The sequence below is a fragment of the Mustela nigripes genome, chromosome 4 (genome assembly GCF_022355385.1).
Source record: "Mustela nigripes isolate SB6536 chromosome 4, MUSNIG.SB6536, whole genome shotgun sequence".
Taxonomy (NCBI): Eukaryota; Metazoa; Chordata; class Mammalia; order Carnivora; family Mustelidae; genus Mustela; species Mustela nigripes.
Genome location: NC_081560.1, coordinates 139,291,016 through 139,313,380, shown reverse-complemented (window position 1 = coordinate 139,313,380; position 22,365 = coordinate 139,291,016). Strand labels below are relative to the sequence as shown.

The window sequence follows — 22,365 nt, the reverse complement described above, 5'->3', positions numbered from 1 at the left end:
TGTGATTTCTCTCTGTCAAATAAATAAATAAAATCTTTAAAAAAAATAAAGATTTTATTTATTTATTTGACAGAGAGAAATCACAAGTAGATGGAGAGGCAGGCAGAGAGAGAGAGAGGGAAGCAGGCTCTCTGCTCAGCAGAGAGCCCGATGCGGGACTCGATCCCAGGACTCTGAGATCATGACCTGAGCTGAAGGCAGCAGCTTAACCCACTGAGCCACCCAGGCGCCCAAGATTTTATTCATTTATTTGACAGACAAGAGATCACAAGTAGGCAGAGAAGCAGGCAGAGACAGAGAGGGGGGAAAGCAGGCTCAGCAGGGAGCCTGATGCAGGGCTCAATCCCAGGATCTTGGGATCATGACCTGAGCCGAAGGCAGTGGCTTTAACCCACTGAACCACCCAGGTGCCCTTAAAGAAAGAAAATCTTAATAGAACTATAATTATAAGGAGATTAAATCAGTGATTAAAAAATTCTCTCAACAAAGAAAAGTCCTGGGCCTGATGGCTTCACTGGTGAATCCTACTAAATACTTGAAGAACTAATCCCAATACTGCTGAAACTCCCCCCCCCCCAAAAAAATGAAGAGTAGGAAATATGTCCCAGCTCATTCTCTGAGACCAGTATTATCCTGACACTAAAGCTAGACAAGGACAGTATAAGAAAACTACAAACCAATATCTCTTATGAACATTGATGCAACGATGCTCAACAAAGTACTAGCAAACCAAGTTGAACAGCATACTAAAAGGATTATGCACCATAACCAGTGGAATTTATTCTTGGAATGCAAGAATGACTCAACATAAAACTCCATCCATGTAACACATAAAATAAACAGAACAAAGAAAAAAAAAACCCCACATGATATTTCACTTGATAGAGAAAAAGCTTTTGACAAAATTCAACACACTTTCATGAAATAAACACTCAGCAAAGTAGGAATAGAGGGAAACTACCTCAAAATGATAAAAGCCATATATAAAAATTTCTCAATGAACACTTTACTCAATGGTGAAAGACTGAAAATATTTCCTCTAGGAACAAGGCAAGGATTCCTGCTTTCACTTCTTTTCAAAATATTAAAAGTTCAGGCCAGAGCAGTTAGGCAAGAAAAAGAAATAAAAGGCATCCAAGTTGGAAAGGAAGAAGTAAAATGATCTCTGTTGCAGATTATATGATCAGTTTTATATATGATTATGTGTAGAAACCTTAAAAAGATTACACACACCCCAGCATAAATAATATAAATAATTTTGATAAAGCAGCAGGATATGGGTCGCTGGTGTGGCTCAGTCAATTAAGTGTCTTACTCTTGATTTTGGCTCAGGTCATGATCTCAGGGGCGTGAGACTGAGTCCCATGTCAGGCTCCATGCCCAGCACAGAGTCTGCATGCGTTTCTTCCTTTGCCTCTCCCCTCCATTCTCTAAATGAATGAATGAATGATTGAATGCATAAATAAATAAATAAATAGTTTTTAAAAAGCAGGAAAAGGGAGCTGAGGGAAATTGGAAGGGGAGGTGAACCATGAGAGACTATGGACTCTGAAAAACAACCTGAAGGTTTTGAAGGCGGGGGGCGGGAGGTTGGGGAAACCAGGTGGTGGGTATTAGGGAGGGCACGTATTGCATGGAGCACTCACTGGGTGTGGTGCAAAAACAATGAATACTGTTATGCTGAAAAGAAATTTTAAAAAACAGGATACAAATTCAGCATACAAATATCTGTTGTATTTTTATATACAAACAGTGAGCAACATGAAAAGTTATAAATCAATTCCATCAGAAGGAATAAAATACCTAAGAATTAACTTAACCAAGAAGACAAAAGACTTGTACAATGAAAACTACAAAACATTGCAGAAAGAAATTAAAAATGACACACATAAATTAGAACACATTCCATATTCATGTATTGGAAGTTAATATTGTTAAAATGTCAATACTACCAAAAGTGGTTTATAGATTCAATGCAATCCCTATCAAAATCCCATGATTTTTTTTTCAGAAATAGAAAAATCAATCGTAAAATTAATATGGAATCCAAGCAACCCCCCAAAGAGCCAAAATGATCCTGAAAAGGAGCAAAGTTGGAGGTCTCACACTGTTTTCAAAGCTTACTACAAAACTAGAGTAACCAAAAAAGTATGGCATTGGCAAAAAGACACATATAGAACAATGGAACAGAATAGAGAGCCCGGAAATAACCCCTCACACATAGGGTCAAACGATTTTTGACAAAGGAACCCAGACCATTTAATGAGAAAAGACAGTATTTTCAACAATAGATGCCAGGAAAACTGGATATCCCTATACAGAAGAATGAACTTGGATTATTACCTAACACCATATATGAAAATTAACTTAATATGGATTAAGGACCTAAATGCAAGACTGCAAACAATAAAACTCTCAGAAGAATATATAAGACAAAGCTTCATGACATTAGATTTGGGAATGATTTCTTGGATAAGATACTAAAGGCACAGGTGAAAAAAAAGAGAGAGAGAGAAATTAGAGGTGCTTGGGTAGCTCAGTTGGTTGAGCAACCAACTCTTGGGTCAGTTTGGGTCTTAATCTTGGAGTCAAGGAATCAAGCTCCCTGTCGGGCTCTGCAGTTGGTGTGGAATCTGCCTGAGATTCTACCCCACTGTGTACCTCCACCCACCCCAGCTCATACTCACTCTTTCTAAAATAAATAAAATCTTAAAAAGAGAGGGAGAAATTGGACTTAGTGAAAATTTAAATATCTTGTGCATCAAAAGACCTATCTATGAGTAAAAAAGCTGCTCACTTATATGATTTGCAAGTCATATATCTGATAAGGAATTAGTATTCAGAATATAACAACAAAAAAACCAACATGATTCAAAAATTGGCAAAGGACTTGAATAGACATTTCTCCAAACATCTACAAATGGCCAATGAGCACATGAAAAAGTGTGCAACATCACTAATCACTAGAGAAATGCAAACCAAAACTATAATGAGATATCAACTCATACCTATTTGAATGGTTAAAAAAAATAGAAAACAACTGTTGGCAAGAATGTGGACAAACTGGAATCTGTATGCACTTTTGGTAGGAATGTAAAATGGTATAATTGCTGTGAAAGCTAGTCATTCCTCAAAAAATTAAAAATAGAATTATAAGTTTTACTTATGGGAATATATCCAAAATAATTGAAAGCAGAGTTTCAAAGAAATATTTGTACACTGATGTTCATGGAAGCATTATTCACAAAAGGTAAAATATGGAAGGAGTCTACATTCTGTTGACAGAATGGATAAGCAAACTTGTGGCACATATATATATATACAATTGAATATTTTTCAGCCTTAAGAAAGTCAGGCATATACTACAACATGAGTGAAATTTGAGTTCAATATACTAACTGAAATAAGCCAGTCACAAAAACACAAATGTTCTATGAGGCATATCATCAAATACTTAGGGACAAAAAGGATCCTGGTGGTTCCCAGGGGGAAGGGAGAATGGATATTATTGTTTAATGGATAGAGTTTCAATTTTAGAAGATGAAAAGAGTTATGGAGATAGATGGTGGTGATGGTTGCACCAAAAATGTGAATGTGTTTAATACCATTGGGTAGGATGGTAAATTTAATATGCATGTTACCACATAAAAAAGACAATAAAAAAGAACATTTTTCAATTGCTTTTGAAAACAAAGATCACAGAGTTTGATAACATACCACATAGGTGTGTATGTTATCAAATTGTATTATCTTTGCCAAAAATACTGAAGATGAACCTAAGTTTGTAGGAAACAAGAACTGAGAAACAAATTAAATACCATGGGGTGGGGGAGACAAATACAGAAAACGAGATAGTCTGCAAATTAACTGGCCTGATGTCTTCATCAGTGTCAGAAAAAAAAAATGTATCTGGGAGAAAAGACTGTTCTTTTTTTTTTAAAGATTTTATTTACTTATTATTTGAGAGAGAGACAGCATGAGAGAGGGCGAGGGCCAGAGGGAGAAGCAGACTCCCTGCAGAGCAGGGAGCCTGATGCGGGACTCCAAGATCATGACTGAGCCGAAGGCAGTCACTCAACCAACTGAGCCACCCAGGCACCCAGAAAAGACTTTTCTAAGTGAAAAGAAATGTAAGAAACATGAAAACCATATGTTCTCATCCAAAGAGACCACATGTTGGTATTTGGATCCTAGTTTGAACAAACAAGCTACAAAATAAATTTTGGGATAACTAAGAAATATTAAATGTAGACTGGACATTAGATGAATTAAAGAATTACACTTAATTTTATTATTATACACTTGGTAGATTGATAAAGTTATTGTTATTATGTAGGAAAATGCCATATTTTGAATTTGTATACTTTAGTATTTAGGGGTAAAATGTTATGATGTCTGTAACTGACTTGAAAGTATTTTAGCAAATAAGAATAGATGAAGCAAATATGAAGCAAATATGACAGCATATTAACTAAATCCAGGTGATGGCTATATAGATATTCATTCAGTATATCAATCACTCTATTTTTTTAAAGATTTTATTTATTTCTTTGAGAGAGAGAGTGAGAGAGGGCATGAGAGGGGAGAAGGTCAGAGGGAGAAGCAGACTTCCCACAGAGCTGGGAGCCCAATGCGGGACTAGCTCCCAGGACTCTGGGATCATGACCTGAGCCAAAGGCGGTCGCTTAACCAACAGAGCCACCCAAGTGCTCCAATTGCTCTACTTTTTGTGTATTTCAAATTTTTCATAACAAATGTTAAACACATACACTGAGTAATGCTGCAGTGAAAAACCTGGTACATACTTCAACATGCTCTATTAATCACTGTAAGGTCAGTACTAAGTCGTATGTTAGCCGAAACGGGAAGACCTAGAACAGTATTTTTCAAACTGCAGACTGCGACTTTCTAGTCATTCCTAAAATTGAAGGGGATCAAGATCAGTGATTTCTTTCTTCCCTCCTCCCTCCCTCCCTTCCTTCCTTCCTTCCTTTCATAAAGATTTTATTTATTTGACAGAGAGACACAGAGAGAGAGGAAACACAAGCAGGAGGAGTGGGAGAGGGAGAAGCAGGCTCTCCGCTGAGCAAGGAGCCGGAGGTGGGGCTGGATCCCAGAACCCTGGGATCATGAGCCTAGCTGAAGGCAGCCGCCCAACAACTGAGCCACCCAGGCACCCCATGACCAGTGACTTCTTCTACATGAAATAGAATACAAAAATGCTCAAGTGTTTTCAGTTAGTAAATAGGAATATTATGTGGAACTTTGTTTTAATTGTTACTTTTATACATATGCGTGTACCTGATTATGTTGTAAAGTCTGTTGTGTTTTTTTTTTTTTAAAGATTTTATTTATTTATTTGACAGACAGAGATCACAAGTGGGCAGAGAAGCAGGCAGAGAGAGAGGGGGAAGCAGCCTTCCCGCCGAGCAAAGAGCCTGATGCAGGGCTCCATCCCAGGACCCTGAGATCATGACCTGGGCAGAAGGCAGAGGTGCTAACCCACTGAGCCACCCAGGCACCCCAAAATTCTGTTTTTTACTATAACATGTATGCAAAAGATTTAATAGGTATTTAATAGTATTTTTAAAAAAAAAACTTTATTTTTTTATTATTTATTTGACAGACAGAGATCACAAGTAGACAGAGAGGCAGGCAGAGAGAGGGGAGGAAGCAGGCTCCCTGCTGAGCGGAGAGCCTGATTCAGGGCTCCATGAGGGGCTTGATCCCAGGACCCTAGGATCATGACCTGAGCTGAAGGCAGAGGCTTTAACCCACTGAGCCACCCAGGCAACTCTTTAATAGTATTTTTCCACCAGAAGTCATTAATAATGGGGCCTTCTCAGGTTTCAAGTTAATTTCTCTTAAATCTCTTTGATGATGCTTTGTTTGCTGATTATCAGATGGATGACCCAGATATGTTCTCATTTTCTTTGTTTTGATTTTTCTAGTAACTATGACTGAAGTTTTACCAAAGGAAAAGAAACAGAAAGATGAGAAGACCTTAATTCTTGGTCAGGCTGTGGTGGACCTTCTTCCTTTACTGGAAGGTCAGATGTGTGAGTTGCTCAAAAGTAGATATAGGAAAGCTCATGAAATTTAGCTCCACAGAAGTGCAAAAACTGGCCTCAGTGAATTTGAGGGATTTGATAAAAAGATGAGCACAATTATCTCTGCCTAACCCTTCCTTCTATGGCTTGATTTGCTTTCTCTTTGCAGGAGAGAGTTCATTTGAAACAATGGTCCCCTTGCACCCGGTGCCAGGCTCGCCTTTAGAACCTCTTCGGTCAGGTGTAAAGGTAATTAGAGTTAATCTCGACTTTCAGCCTGTCGTTCAGTCTACCAAGTCTGTTTCTTATACAGATTCGATTCAGTTGAGTCCAGTTCACCAAGTGTAATCTTTTCACAGTGTTAAGTTCTGGGAAACAAAGATAAATCTAGAGTCCTACTCAGTTGTCCATAATCTCCATGTCATGGGTTATAATCAGTGTGATTAAATAGTGGAGTAGGGCATGCGGGCACAGAGTAGTTATTGGTTACTTTGCCCAGGGGTACTCATAGAGAAAGCTTAACCATGGAAATGCCTCTTGAGCTATGTCGTGATAGATTAAGTTGAATAATACGTGAATGCACCTAACACACTTTCTGGCAAAGTAAGCCTGAATTGGTAGGCTGTGGTCATCTGGTTTGTCTTCCAGGCTGTGTTTTCCATTCTTCCTGGGAATCAGTAGCTTCCTGGGACATTACTTTTGCCACTCTGGTGAAAGTGCACTCACTTTCAGCAGATACCAGAACTGCCTTCTGTTTTGCAAAAGTAAAAGAGAGAGAAGGGCCCAAATGGCCCAACTATTCTAAATGCAGTTCCCTGATTAACCATTGCTGGGAGTCCCTTCTTGTTGATTCTGACCTTGGAGCTGCCATAATCCACTCCTACATCGGCTGTGGTCCTCTCCCTTTCTTATTTTAGGCTGTGGTTGGTTTCTTCTAGATTGTTTTTCTGTTTTAATTTGTCTTCTTTCTCTCTCCCTTCCTTCCTTCCTTTCTTTCTTTCTTTCTAGGATTCCTATAAATTTGCAGTCCACTGATAGCACTGACAGCATTTCTTTTTTTCCAGGGATGTTGTAGCATTATTTTTTTTTAATTGGATATAAAGGTGTAATTTAGTATCTTTCTGTAATTCCATGTGACTTGTGCTAGAAAGAGGTATGTATCTGAGCTCAGTCTGCCTTCACTGGTCCAGTCTCCCTTCTTATGCACTTAGATGTACTTATGTTGATTTTCCTTACATATCTTTAGAAGAAAAATTAGTCAAATGGATTATTAGTCCTTAGGATGTTTGCTCATAGTATTCCTGTGTTTACTTGTTTTACACATTCAATGAAAAAATATATGACACTTAATGTCCACTCACTTGAGAATTCTCCCTAATTTTATAGTTAAGCATCTACACTGGTTATTCTCGAGACTCAAAGAATAAAATGACATAAACCCGACATTGGAAGAGTTTCCAATTCATCTTCAAGTATTCCCTGTCTTGACTGAGTGATACAAGTTAGAAAACTTAGGGACGTTTAACTTTTCTTTCCAGAGACATATTGATCCGAGATGTCACATTCTTCAATGCCTCTCTTTCTTAAAATCTTCTTCCCTTTGGTGTTCTCTTTTCCTGCTCATTGACTGTACCTTCTCAGGTTCCTGCACCAGACCTCTTTCCTCTGCCTGTGTCTTATATGTGAAGGTTCTGACTTTGGCTACCTTTTCTTCTTAGACTGTGTTCATACTCTTGGGTTGCAGGGGGGAAGTTATTCATTATTTAAGTCACCAGTATGAGTGCTTTCTTGGACCCTAAATAAAACCACTGCCCAAATCTGCCTTTCAGCATACCCAGCCTTTTATACCCCCTTTTATTCCTACTCTTTGTTGCCTTATAACCTCTCAATGGAACGTTACAAGTAGCCTTGTAACTGCCCTTACCTCCCTCCAGTTTTGCCTTCTCACTGCTTGCCAGGGGACTTAAAAATATGATCACATCTCAACCCCATTTCACTACTATGTAGTTCATGAATTCCCCTCCTACTTACATGTTAAGGTCCAGATTCCTTAGCAGGCAAGCAACAGCTTTTATAATAGGAAGCTCCCACTTGTTTAGTATCATCTCTCAGATTCCCTTTCTTATGCTTTATATTCTAAAATCCTGAACTACTTACACCTGAACAAAATACACCATGCTATTTTAATTCTCTTATATAAACTCTTCTTTTATGTTCAGAATTATTTTTTTTCCTTTCTCAACTTACCTAAATTGAAAACTTTTATTTATTCATAAATTTAGGCATCACCATCCCTCCTCCCCAAGAATTACTCACTTCCTCTTTGGTGCTCCTTGGCTAGGGCATTTTATACAAGTCTCTATTATAGCATTTATCATAAATCATGGAATTACAATATGAATCCCATAATAAAAGAGGCCATGTCTCCTTTATCTTATATTCCTAATGTGGTGGTAAAGTACCTGGCATATAATTAGCAGCCAATACACATTGTATTTTATTTATTTCTTATATGGAATGTTTCATGAATTTGTGGGTCATCCTCATGCAGGAGACTTAGTAATCTTTGTATTGTTCTACACCAACAATAAATATTTTAAAGTTTCTTTCTATTGTATCCTGTGTGAAAACATTGAATATATACATATATATCTATATCTATACCTATATCTGTATATATACGTGTATATATGTATATATTTGAAAAAATATTTTCTTACCGAAAAGTATATTTCATTTCCCGCCCTCACTGCCTGACAAGCCCAGACTTGTCAGGGTGTTGTTCAGCCACCTTCAGGGCCACGTGGGGGCCAGTCTGTGATGTACTTTGAGGAGTTTCAGGAAGGGTTCTCCCCTGCCTGAACTTAACCTGATGGTTCAAGGGTCCCTGCGGCTAACATTTGTATTGTGTTTGCGAAGCTCAGGAGTCTCAAGTTTGGGCTGTGCCAGGCAAGGAGAAAAATGAAAGATTTGGGGTTTTTCCAGAAAAAAAATAAAATAAAAATAAAAAGCACATTAGCCAAATCAGAATTTCTATTGGAGACATAACTTGGAAATTTCTCATTAGTAGAATATGTAATTCTTTTTTTTTTTCCTTAAAAGTTATTTGAGAGAGAGAGAGAGAGAGAAAGTGGCGGGAGGAGGGGAGGGAGAGGGAAAGAGAGAATCCCAAGCAGACTTCCCATTGAGTATGGAACCCAAGGTAGGAACCCATTGAGTGTAGGGCTTGATCTCAGAACACTGAGAGCAGAAACCCAGAGTCAGATACTCAACTGACTGAGCCACCCAGGTGCCCTAGTAGAATATATAATTCTTTAACAATAATATTAATTATTCTTCTTAATGTTGATTTCTAAGCAAATAAAAACAAGCAAATTATTTTTCTCATGTCTAATTTAAAAAAACAAAAAAACAAAACAAGAGCTATCTTGATAGCCCTACTTGGGTATATCACTAACATTGAACCCTAGGTAGGTCTTCTAAAAAACTAATTTTTGAGCTTGTTCATGCTACCAAGAAATACTTTCTCACCTATGAAAATGGAAATATATTAAAGGATATGATTTTCAAATATTTAGTAAAAAAAAGCCCTAAAATTTTATTTTATTTGTTTACTTTAGATTTTATTTAAATTCAAATTAGTTAACATATGGTGTGTTATTAATTTGAGGGGTAGAATTTAATGATTCATCAGTTGCATATAATACCCAGTGTTCATTACATTAAGTGCCCACATTAATGACCACCACCCACTACCCTATCCTCCCATCCACCTCCCCTCTAGCAACAACCCTCAGTTTGTTCCCTATAGTTAAGAGTCTCTTATGGTTTGCCACCCTCTCTGTTTTTATCATATTTTCTTTTTCCTTCCCTTGCCCTGTGTTCATCTGTGTTGCTTTTTAAATTCCGTATGTGAGTGAAATCATACGGTATTTGTCTTTCACTGACTTATTTCACTTAGCATAATATCTAGCTCCATCCATGTCATTGCAAATGGCAAGATGTCGTTTTTTTCGGTGGCCAAATAATATTCCATTGTATATGTATATACCACATCTTCTTTATCCATTCATCAGTCGATGGACATCTGGGCTCTTTCCATAATTTGGCTATTATGGACATTGCTGCTATAAACATTGGGGAGCAGATGCCCCCTGAAATACCTGTTTGTATCCTTGGGATAAATACCTAGGTGTGCAATTGCTGGGTCATAGGGTAGCTCTATTTTCAACTTTTTTTTTCCTTAAAGACTTTATTTGACAGAGAGAGACACAGCGAAAGAGGGAACACTCGGGGGCGGGGTGGGTGGGGAGAAGCAGGCTTCCCACAAAGCAGGGAGGTGAGGCTGGGTTCCAGAACCCTGGGATCATGACCTGAAGGCAGAGGCTTAATGACTGAGCTACCCAGGCACCTATTTTCAACTTCTTGAGGAACTTCCATGTAAGGACCTATTTAGCCAGAGTGCTTCCATCTGGTTAAACAATAACTTTGTTGTTTAAAACTTAAACTGTCCCTGCTCCCCTTCCCCCTGGGGACTTATTTAAAAACAAGTCCTGGAAACCAGTCCCAGGTAACAAAGCCCAAATACAAGGGTGGGTCAGGCCAGGTGGAGACATCCGATGGGGGCGGGGCGCATACTGTCTCCCTAGTTACCAAGGAGTATGGGCCCCACCCTTTGGGCACCTTTCGGGTGCCAATTCTGACCAAGGTGATAGGCTGGTTCAAATATCTACTAGGGAAAATTGTAATTCAGTTGGTCACTTATGTGTGATCTAACATGACCGTGCAGCTTTCTCTGTGTGTTACAATTTCATTGGCCACCTGTACATGGCCAGGCCCAACCACATGGCTTTTGCCCTTAAAAGCTGGTCTGTGAGGCAGAGAGAGGTTGCCCTCTCTGTAAGAGGCATGGCCCGAAACGTTCGGTTTGATTCTTGATGCTTGAGCGAAATAAAGCTTTGCTTGACCTTTGCTTTGTATCAGTCTTGCTCCTTTAATCACGGACTCATTATTGGGGGACCTAACATTCCATACTGTTTCCCAGAGCACCAATTTGCATTCCCACTAACAGTGTAAGGGGGTTCCTCTTTCTCTGCCTCCTCACCAACATCTGTTTCCTGAGTTGCTAATTTTAGCCATTCTGACTAGTGTGAGGTGTTATCTATCTCATTGTGGTTTTGATTTTTATTTCCCTGCTGCTGAGTGATGTTGGGCATTTTTTTTTTCACGTGTCTTTTAACCATTCATATGTCTTCTTTGAAGAAATATCCATTCATACCTTCTGCCCATTTCTTGCTTGAATTATTTGTTCTTTGACTGTTGAATTGGATAAATTCTTTATAGATTTTGTGTACTAGCTCTTTATCTGATATGTCATTTACAAATGTCTTCTTCCATTCTATAGGGTGCCTTTTAGTTTTGTAAATTATTTCCTTTGCTCTGCAGAAGTTCTTTATTTTGATGCAGTCCCAATAGTTCATTTTTGCTTCTGTTTCTCTTTCTTCTGGAGACATTTCTAGTAAGAAGTTGCTGTGACCAAGGTCAAAGAGGTTGCTGCCTGTGTTCTTCTGTAGGAATTTGCTGGATCTCCCTGTCTCACTTTTAGAACATTCATCCATTTTGAATTTATTTTTTTGTATGGTATAAGAAGATGGTTCAGTTTCATTCTTCTCTATGTGGCTGTCTAATTTTCCCAACAACATTTGTTGAAGAGACTTTTTTCCATTGTATGGAAATGAAATTCCATACAATTTTCCATTGTATGGAAATATTCCTGCTTTGAAGAAGGTAGTTGACCATATGGCCAAGGGTCCTTTTCTGACTTCTCTATTCTGTTCCATTGATCTATGTGCCTGTTATTGTGCCAGTGCCATACTGCCTTTATGATTAAAGCTTTATAATGTAGCTTGAAGTCCAGGACTATGATGTGTCCAGCTTTTGTTTTCCTTTTCAACATAACTTTGTCTATTTGGGGTCTTTTCTGGTTCCATACAAATTTTAGGATTGTTTGTTTCAGGTCTGTGAAAAATGCTGGTGTTATTTTGATAGGGAGTGCATTGAATGTGTGTTAGGTCCATTATTAAATAAAATGAGACTGAGACAAAGTGGAAGTTATTTAAAGCTTTACTTTATGATAAGTATTAGAAGTTAGACTGATTGGTCAGGGGAACGAGACTGAGACAAGGTGAAAGTTATGCAAAGCTCTATTCTATGCTAAGCGTTAGAAGTCAGACTGACTGGCCAGGGCTGTCTCCGAAGACAGCAACCCCTCCCCAACTTACAGACTACCTTTTATAGAGCAAAAGTCTGGCCACACATAGGTGGCCAATGAGATTGTAGTCATGTTTAGGTCACATGCAGGTGGCCAATTGAATTACAATTTACCCTATAGTAGCTGTTTGACCTAACCTATTACTCTGGTCAGAATTGGTGCTCAAGTTTGGCGCTCGAACAGCGGGGTTTACATTCTTTGGTGGTTAGGGAAAAAGTATGTATGTTTCTTACTGATTGGATGTCTCCACCTGGCCTGACTTGTCCTTGTATTCTGGGCCCTGTTATCAAGAACTGGCCAACCTGGCCTTGTATTCTGGGCTCTGTTAGTAGGAACTAGCTGACCATATTTTACTGGTTTCCCAGACTTGCTTCTAAATAAGTTTTTCTGGGGGAGGGAGGCAGGGTCAGTTTAAGTTTTACTGCACAAACAACAAAATGGCTTTTAACCAAGATGGAGTCGCTCTGGCTAAATAGGTCCTTACAAATAGGTCCTTACAAAGTGCAGATTGCTTTGGGTAGTATAGACATTTTAACAAAATTTGTTCTTCCAATCCATGAACATGGAATGCTTTTCGATTTCTTTGTGCCTGCCTTAGTTTCTTTCAGAAGCATTCTATAGTTTTCAGAATACAGATGTTTTACCTCTTTGATTAGGTTTATTCTTAGGTATCTTATATAAAGTTTTTGGTGCAATTGTAAATGGGGTTGATTCCTTGATTTCTCTTTCTGCTGCTTCATTATTGGTGTATAGAAATGCAATAGACTTCTGTGTATTGTTTTTATATGCTGTGAGTTTGCTGAATTCCTATATTAGTTCTAGCAAGTTTTGGGTGGAGTCTAATTTTTAAAAAGTACTACATTTAAATTACAAAAGTCATCACATAATATAAACTGGCAAAAAAAGGCAACCCAATGTCACTTGTGTGAAACTACTATTAACATTTCAGAAATAGGACCTTCCAGTCTCTCTTCTATATGTATTTGTATACATATGTGACCTCAGTAGTAGAGGGGAAAGGCCTCTGCCTTAGGAATAAGATTCTTATCTCAGCTATAGTTCTAACTCATGGGACCCAGAGAAAATTATTTGAATCCTCTATGTGGAAATAAACTTGACCTTCTTATCTTGAATAGTAATATGAGATACAAATAAGATAATGAAAAAAAGGGGAGGTAAGAAGGTCTCTGGCATTTTCAAAATGCTGCATAATTTTATTCTTTTTCAGCAGTGCAGTCTTGAAGTTAAAGTGTTTGTGGCAGAACCCTTACTGACCACAGCACAGATCTTAGGAGGCAATCTACTGAAAGTCACATTGGAGGCTGCCTACTCTGTGCCTGAATCTTTTGTTCCAGTAGGGCCTATGCAAAACTACATGGTTGGTCTGCAGGTTCCATCAGCTGGAGAGGTAAAGCCCTATAGCCAGATATTTATATAGATTTAAGCACTCATATGGTCATCTCTTCCTCACCTGCTAAGATTTCATTCAAAGCAAGCTCTATTAATGGCTGAGACTTTTTTTAGGTTTAAAAAAAATAAAATTTACTTCTATTTTATATGTAGATATCTACAGTTTAACTATACATATAGTATCTATTACATATAATTTATGTCAATAAATACATATTATGGTGGAAAATATGTAAAACATTTTAAAATTGACTATTTTTAATGTGTTTCTATACATTACTTTTATGCATATTTTGTGGATTTTGTACAGTGTACTTAATTATATAAAGCTTTCTCTTAATTTCAGGTTATTTTCTTAGTCCAAATTTCTTTTCTTTTCTTTTGTTTTTTTTTTTTTTTTAAGATTTATTTATTTATTTTAGAGAGGAGGAAGAAAGAGTGGAAGCGTGTGGGAGGAGGGGCAGAGGGAATTGGAGAGGGAATTTCAAGTAGAGTCCCTGTTGATTGCAGAACCTGACAAGCACCACTGGATCTCATGACCCTGAGATTATAACCTGAGCCAAAATCAAGAGTCAGATGTTCAGCTGACTGAGCCACCCAGGTGCTCCCATAGTCAAAATTTCTATGGAGTGATTGTGTTGGATTTTTTGAGGCTTTTGGTAGAAATTCCCAAATTGCTTGCTACAAAGGTATAATTAGTTAATACTGTCATCTATTTTATTCCATCTGCATTTCAGTGAGAATGCTTCAATTCCTCTTCACCACTTAATTCCCACCAGCAGTATAAAGACTTCTAGTTTCTCCATATCCTCATCCACATTTATTATTTTTTGTTTGGTTTGGTGATGATACCTATTCCAATAAGTGTGAAATGGCATCTCCTTTTGTTTTAGATTTGCATTTCCCTAATGACTAATGACACTGAGCATCTTTTTCCACCCCTATATTGCCATTTGTATATTTTCTTTGGGGAAATGTTTATTCAAGTTCTTTGCCCATTTTTGAATCAGGTTGTTTTTTGTTGTTGAGTTTTAAGAGTACTTTATATATTCTAGCTATTAATCCATTTTTGTGAAAATTTTCTCCCATTTTTTATTTTGTTGTAGTATTTTTTGCTGCACAAAAATTTTAATTTTAATGGAGCTCAGTTTTTCTATTTCTTTCTTTTGTTGTCTTGTGTTTTTGGTATCGTGACCAAGAAATCATTGCTTAATACAATGCCATGAAGTTTTCCCCCTGAGTTTCCTTCTAAGAGTTTTATAGTTTTAGTTCTTATATTTAGACCTTTGATTCTTTTTTTTTAAGGTTTTATTTATATACAGATCACAAGTAGGCAGGTGGGGGAGGGGGATGCAGGCTCCCTACTGAGCAGAGAGCCTGATATGGGGCTCAATCCCAGGACCCTGGGATCATGACCTGAGCTGAAGGCAGAGGCTTAACCCACTGAGCCACCCAGGCACCACTGGCCTTTGATTCATTTTGAGTTAATTTTTGTATGTGGTTTAAGGTAAGGGTACAACTTGATATTTTTGCATATGGATAATTAGTTTTCTGCATCATTTATCAGAAAGACTGTCCTTTCTCCACTGAGTGGTTTTGGCATGCCTTATTTTGACAATTTTTGCCAACATTTTTTTTTAAAGATTTTATTTATTTATTTGACAGAGAGGGACACAGCAAGAGAGGGAACATAAGCATGGGGAGTAGGAGAGGGAAAAGCCAGCTTCCCACAGAGCGGGGAGCCCCACATGGGACTCAATCCCAGGATCCTGGGATCATGACCCAAGCTGAAGGCAGATGCTTAACAACTGAGCCACCCAGGTGCCCACCAACATTCTTGTTTTTATGGAGGAGCAGATTTTCAGAGGTCTTTACCATTCTAGAATTCCTCTCCTTTACAAAAGTTTTAAGCTAACTCAAACCACTAGAATTGTTGAATTATATGTATGACTATTTTAAATTTACTGGAAACTGCAAAATTGCTTTCCATAGTTATACCAATTTATATTTCCATCAACTATGTAGAGAATACCATTTCCTTCACAATATTGCCAATGCTTCCTATTTTCAGACAGATTTTGCTAAACTGCAGTTAAAATGATATCTCATTGTTTTAATGTTCATTGCAATTGTTATTAAGGATATCTAGCATGTTTTTATTTAAATGGTGGATTATGTAATTTCCTTTTCTATAATTTGCCTATTTATATCTTTATCAATTTCCTATTGCAAGTATATTTTAGATAAGTTATATGTAGGAATGTACCCATATTTTAATCCTTTGTGAGATTTAAGTTTGTTTTTAAAAAGGTATATCACAGGGGTGCCTGGGTGGCTCAGTGGGTTAAAGCCTCTGCCTTCAGCTCAGGTCATGATCTCAGGGTCCTGGGTTCGAGCCCCTCATTGGGCTCTCTGCTCAGTGGGGAGCCTACTTCGTACTTCTGCTCCTCTCTCTCTGCATGCCTCTCTGCCTACTTGTGATCTCTGTCTGTCAAATAAATAAATAAATAAATCTTTTTAAAAAAGGTATATCATAACTCCCATATAGATATAAAAGAACAAAGAGGATATAAACCAAAAAGAGCTCAAAGACCTCAACGTGAGACAGGAATCCATCAGAATCCTAGAGAAGAGCATAGGCAGTAACCTCTTCGATATCAGCCACAGCAACTTCTTTCAAGATATGTCTCCAAAGGCAAAGGAAACAAAAGCAAAGATGAACTTTGGGACTTCATCAAGATCAAAAGCTTCTGCACAGCAAAGGAAACAGTCAATAAAACAAAGAGGCAACCCACAGAATGGGAGAACATATTTGCAAATGACAGTACAGACAAAAGGTTGATATCCAGGATCTATAAAGAACTCCTCAAACTCAACACACACAAAACAGATAATTATATCAAAAAATGGGCAGAAGATATGAATAGACACTTGTCCAATGAAGACATACAAATGGTTATCAGATACATGAAGAATGTTCATCATCACTAGCCATCAGGGAGATTCAAATTAAAACCACATTGAGATATCACCTTATACCAGTTATAATGGCCAAAATTAGCAAGACAGGAAACAACATGTGTTGGAGGGGATGTGGAGAAAGGGGAACCCTCTTCCACTGTTGGTGGGAATGAAAGTTGGTGCAGCCTCTTTGGATTACAGTGTGGAGATTCCTCAAGAAATTAAAACTAGAGCTTCCCTATGACCCTGCAATTGCACTCCTGGGTATTTACCCCAAAGATACAGATGTAGTGAAAAGAAGGACCATCTGTACCCTAATGTTTATAGCAGCAATGGCCATGGTCGCCAAACTGTAGAAAGAACCAAGATACCCTTCAACGGATGAATGGATAAGGAAGATGTGGTCCATATACACTATGGAGTATTATGCCTCCATCAGAAAGGACGAATACCCAACTTTTGTAGCAACATGGACGGGACTGGAAGAGATTATGCTGAGTGAAATAAGTCAAGCAGAGAGAGTCAAGTATCATATGGTTCACTTATTTGTGGAGCATAACAAATAACATGGAGGACATGGGGAGATGGAGAGGAGAAGGGAGTTGAGGGAAATTGGAAGGGGAGGTGAACCATGAGAGACATGGACTCTGAAAAACAACCTGAGGGTTTTGAAGGGGTGTGGATGGGAGGTTGGGGTAACCAGGTGGTGGGCATTAGGGAGGGCACGTATTGCATGGAGCACTGGGTGTGTTGCAAAAACAGTGAATACTGTTATGCTGAAAAGAAATTTAAAAAAAAAAAAAAAAGGACAGTCTGAAGAAATAACCCATATATAAGCAATCAGGAATGTTGAAATGAATTTGCTAATAATTCTAAACTCACCATCATCCACAGGGCAATAATCAATTACACCACCACTGAACAAAATATATTTGCATACCTGTGGACAACAATAATTTGCATTATTATCAATTTTTAATAAATTAAATATTTATAAAATAGCACAAAGACAATGAAGGGTACAGGCTCCTCTGTAGAATCAGATAATCACAGGAGCAAGAGTCTGTTAGACAACACCCAACACTACATTGAAAAGATACTTCAGTAATCTTTTTTGTTCATTTTGAAGCCTTTACAAAATTTCCTGATGTATGATAATTTATTCTGTAGAAAGACTATCCCATTTTGTTCAAGAATGGAACTCTGAAACTTGGAGGGGAAAGAGAACCTGTTCCCAGGCCCAAAAAATGGCCAATTGCCAACATTCTGGCTCCAGGAGCTAATTACATTCCTGATAGTTTCATTGTTGGTGGACCCTATGAGGAAGAAGAAGGAGAACTCAACCGCCCCGAGGTGAGATAATTGTGCAATTTTTTGGTGATAAACTAAGTGCACAGACAGATGCCAGAACATTTTTTAAATCACTCTAATTTATGTATATTTGTTTTTGTTTAAACAGTTGTCTAATTCTGATGAAAATGTCTCCTGACTTCTTAACAAAATAATTCTAAACTCACCATCATCTAAATGTCTCCTGACTTCTTAACAAAATAATTTATTAAGTTCAAATTTACTCTTTATTTTAAATTTATTTATTTATTTTTAAACATTTTAAAAAACATTTTATTTGATAGAGAGGGAGAGCATGAGCAGGGTGAGGGGAGGAGTAGAGGGAGAGGGACAAGGAGACTCCCCACTAAACAGGGAGCCCTACTCCATGCTGGATCCAAGGACCCTGGGATCATGATGTGAGCCAAAGGCAAACGCTTAACCAGTTGAAACACCCAGGTGCCACAGATTTATTTATTTTTGAGTAGGTAATAATATGAACATTGGTCATGCATATAAAAGCAAATATATCTACTCAAAGGAAAAAAGAAAGACTCACAAACAAAAATATTTGGAAGAATGAAGTTTCCTTGCAAAGAGTGCAAATGAGTAAGATTTCAGAAAGACTGACTTACAGACATTAGCATAATAAAAGGGATAAAAACCGTTTTTCTTTAGGAAGTCTAGATTTATAGGAAGTATTCAAAATCCTATTATTTTCAGAACTAGAACCTGTCAGGAAGACACTATTTTTTTAAAAAAAATCTCAGTTTTTAAAGTGTTTATTTATTTGTTTATTTTTACTTTATTTTTAACTTTTTTTTCCACTAAGTATATAAAGTGCTTAGTCATATTGAGAGCAGAGAAAAATGTCTTTATAAACACACACATATATATACATACATGTATTCTTTCCCTATTGTTTGTTTGTTTACTGAAATGATGACATACTCACATTTTGCAACTTGCTTTTTAGTGTGTCTTGGTGATTTTTCCACAATGCTACATAAAGAACATTCCTATTCTTTTTCTTTCTTTGCACTTGCTGTATGACATGACATTGTATATGGACATACTTAAATTCACTTACCAGTCTCCTATTGCTGGATGTTTAGGTTGTTGACATTATTCTTTTCTTTTTATTCTTCCCTCCCTCCTTCCTTCCTTCTCTCTTTCCTTCTTCCTTCCTTCCCTTATTCTTCCTTCATTTCTTCTTTCATTCTTTCTTTCTACATCCTGTACTTGTAGAGAGCAGAGAAAGTGCTGCAAGCATACTTGCAAATGTTTCTTGAATGAGTTAGTAATCGTTAGTGGAAACATTCAATAAAATAATTTGTTAAATGAAGATGGTTGAATTATTTTAAGTATCTGACTAAATATTTTAAATAGTTGGGGGCACCTGGGTGGCTCAGTGGGTTAGGCCTCTGCCTTTGGCTCAGGTCGTGATCTCAAGGTCCTGGGATGAAGCTCCGCATAAGGCTCTCTGCTGGGCAGGGAACCTGCTTCCTCCTCTCTCTCTGCCTGCCTCTCTGCCCACTTGTGATCTCGCTCTCTCTGTCAAATAAATAAATAAAAATCTCTTAAAAAAAGTGTTGTGATCCATTTTTAAATCCATTAAAAGAATGCCCCAAAGATTGAGCAGGATGAAGTTATGGTACACTGAGAAAACAAGTTTTTTACTATTTTACAGGACAAGGAATTTAGGAATCAAGCAGAGAGCATAAAGAAAAGGATTATTTGGGACTTGGAAAGTCGCTGCTACCTTGATCCTCCTGCAGTGGTCAGGTAGGAAGAGGAAGGGAATATGTCTAAATACCAAAGATTGTAGGTGGGAAGAAATGTTACTTTTGTTAATTTTATCTATATTTGAGTTAAGGTAATCTGAGAATCTCTTCCATCATATTTGCTAATAAAAGAGGCTTTTAGTATCAGTGGCTTAACCAAGGTAGGTTCTGATTTCTTTTCATATAAAACAAATTATATTTTTGTTTATATAAACATATAAAAACAAATCCAGAGCTGGTATATATGGTAGCTTCACAGTGTTATCAGGTATCTAGGCTTCATCTTTCTTTTTGTACCACCTTCTTTAACATGTGCCTTCCAACTATCTTCTTTAACATGTCCCTTCCATCCTTTTTTTTTTTTAATTTTTTTATAAACATATAATGTATTTTTTCCCCAGGGGTACGGGTCTGTGAATCGCCAAGTTTATACACTTACACAGCACTCACCATAGCGCATACCCTCTCCAATGTCCATAACCCCACCACCCTCTCCTGACCCCCCTCCCCCCAGCAACCCTCAGTTTGTTTTGTGAGATTAAGAGTCACTTATGGTTTGTCTCCCTCCTGATCCCATCTTGCTTCATTTATTCTTTTCCTACCTCCAAAACCCCCCATGTTGTATCTCCACTTCCTCATATCAGGGAGATCATATGATATTTGTCTTTCTCCGATTGACTTATTTCACTAAGCATGATCCCCTCTAGTTCCATCCACGTTGTTGCAAATGGCAAGATTTCATTTCTTTTGATGGCTGCATAGTATTCCATTGTGTATAGATACCACATCATCTTTATCCATTCGTCTGTTGATGGACATCTAGGTTCTTTCCATAGTTTGGCTATTGTGGACCTTGCTGCTATAAACATTCGGGTGCACATGCCCCTTCAGATCACTACATTTGTATCTTTAGGGTAAATACCCAGTAGTGCAATTGCTGGGTCATAGGGTAGTTCTATTTTCAACTTTTTGAGGAACCATGCTGTTTTCCAGAGTGGTTGCACCAGCTTGCATTCCCACCAACAGTGTAAGAGGGTTCCCCTTTCTCCACATCCTCGCCAGCATCTGTCATTTCCTAACTTGTTAATTTTAGCCATTCTGACTGGTGTGAGGTGATATCTCATTGTGGTTTTTATTTGTATTTCCCTGATGCCAAGTGATGTGAGCACTTTTTCATGTGTCTGTTGGCCATCTGGATGTCTTCTTTGGAGAAATGTCTGTTCATGTCCTCTGCCCATTTCTTGATTGGATTATTTGTTCTTTGGGTGTTGAGTTTGCTAAGTTCTTTATAGATTTTGGACACTAGCCCTTTATCTGATATGTCATTTTAAATATCTTCTCCCATTCTTTCAGTTGTCTTTTGATTTTGTTAACAGTTTCCTTTGCTATGCAAAAGCTTTTGATCTTGATGAAATTCCAATAGTTCATTTTTGCCCTTGCTTCCCTTGCCTTTGGTGACGTTCCTAGGAAGAAGTTGCTGTGGCTGAGGTCAAAGAGGTTGCTGCCTGTGTTCTCCTCAAGAATTTTGATGGATTCCTTTCTCACATTGTGGTCCTTCATCCATTTGGAGTCTATTTTTGTGTGTGGTGTAAGGAAATGGTCCAATTTCATTTTTCAGCATGTGGACATCCAATTTTCCCAACACCATTTATTGAAGAGGCTGTCTTTTTTCCATTTTTTATTGCACCTGATTAATAGCTTTTTTTATTTCAACTTGGTTAGATTTTAGTTCTTTTATTTCTCCAGAAAGCGTTCAGGGAGCAAAAGCTCCCCAAAGTGAACCCAAGCGGATTACTTAGCCAGCCCCTGGTAAGGGCGGTACAATTTCGCCTCAGGCAAAGACACTTGAGAATCACTACAACAGGCCCGTCCCCCAGAAGATCAATAAGAAATCCAGCCAAGACCAAGTTCACTTACCAAGGAGAGCAGGAGAATTCCAGAGAAGGAGAAAGCAAAGCATGGAGCTTGTGGCTTTTCTCCCCATGATTCTTCAGTCTTGCAGTTAATTTAATTTAATTTTTTTTTTAATTTTTTTTTCTTCTGCTAATTTTTTTTAACTTTTACCCTTTTCTTTTTTAACATTTCTTAACTAGTTTATCTTAACAATACCTTTCATTAAAAAAGTAATCTTTTTTGAACCGCTTGGGTTCACTTTGGGGAGCTTTTGCTCCCTGAACGCTTTCCGTAGAGTTCTGGAGGACAGGAATGAAAATGGCGGCCTCCCAATCTCTGGCCTGGAGGATCCAAGATCTCGGGGCCCCACTCTTCAGTGTGCCCTCAGTGAAAAGCGCTCAATCACTCCCGTCTCCCTGGCCTCCAGCTGTACTCTGATCTCACCCAGCCTTCGAGCAGTTCAAAGTAACCCTAAGCTGAGAGCTCTCTCCTTGGCTCTGTCTCTGTAGCTGGCTTCCCCACTCTAATACCTGTAAGCTCTGCGACACCCAGAGACCCCCGATCCTTCTGTGACCCTGCAGGACCTGGGGTCTGCTAGAAAGAGCTGGAGTCAGATAAGGCTCTAGTAAAGCAGTTTCCCTTAAAGAGTAGGCATTTGTTATGGATA

At 38.1% G+C, this 22,365-nt stretch overlaps 1 protein-coding gene across 6 annotated transcripts in view; it reads left to right on the top strand.

Moving 5' to 3' along the window:
* Positions 1–22,365, top strand: part of CFAP70 (cilia and flagella associated protein 70) — a 108,344-nt gene that overhangs the window by 15,129 nt on the left and 70,850 nt on the right. For 4 of the 6 annotated variants that reach the window (XM_059397754.1, XM_059397755.1, XM_059397756.1 and 1 more), the window contains exons 4-8: positions 5,952–6,050; positions 6,220–6,299; positions 13,553–13,729; positions 17,863–18,045; positions 19,712–19,806. In XM_059397754.1, coding sequence (XP_059253737.1) covers positions 5,952–6,050; positions 6,220–6,299; positions 13,553–13,729; positions 17,863–18,045; positions 19,712–19,806 — 634 coding nt within the window. The remainder of the gene's footprint in view (positions 1–5,951; positions 6,051–6,219; positions 6,300–13,552; positions 13,730–17,862; positions 18,046–19,711; positions 19,807–22,365) is intronic. The other 2 variants (XM_059397757.1, XM_059397759.1) reach the window with 2 other exon arrangements.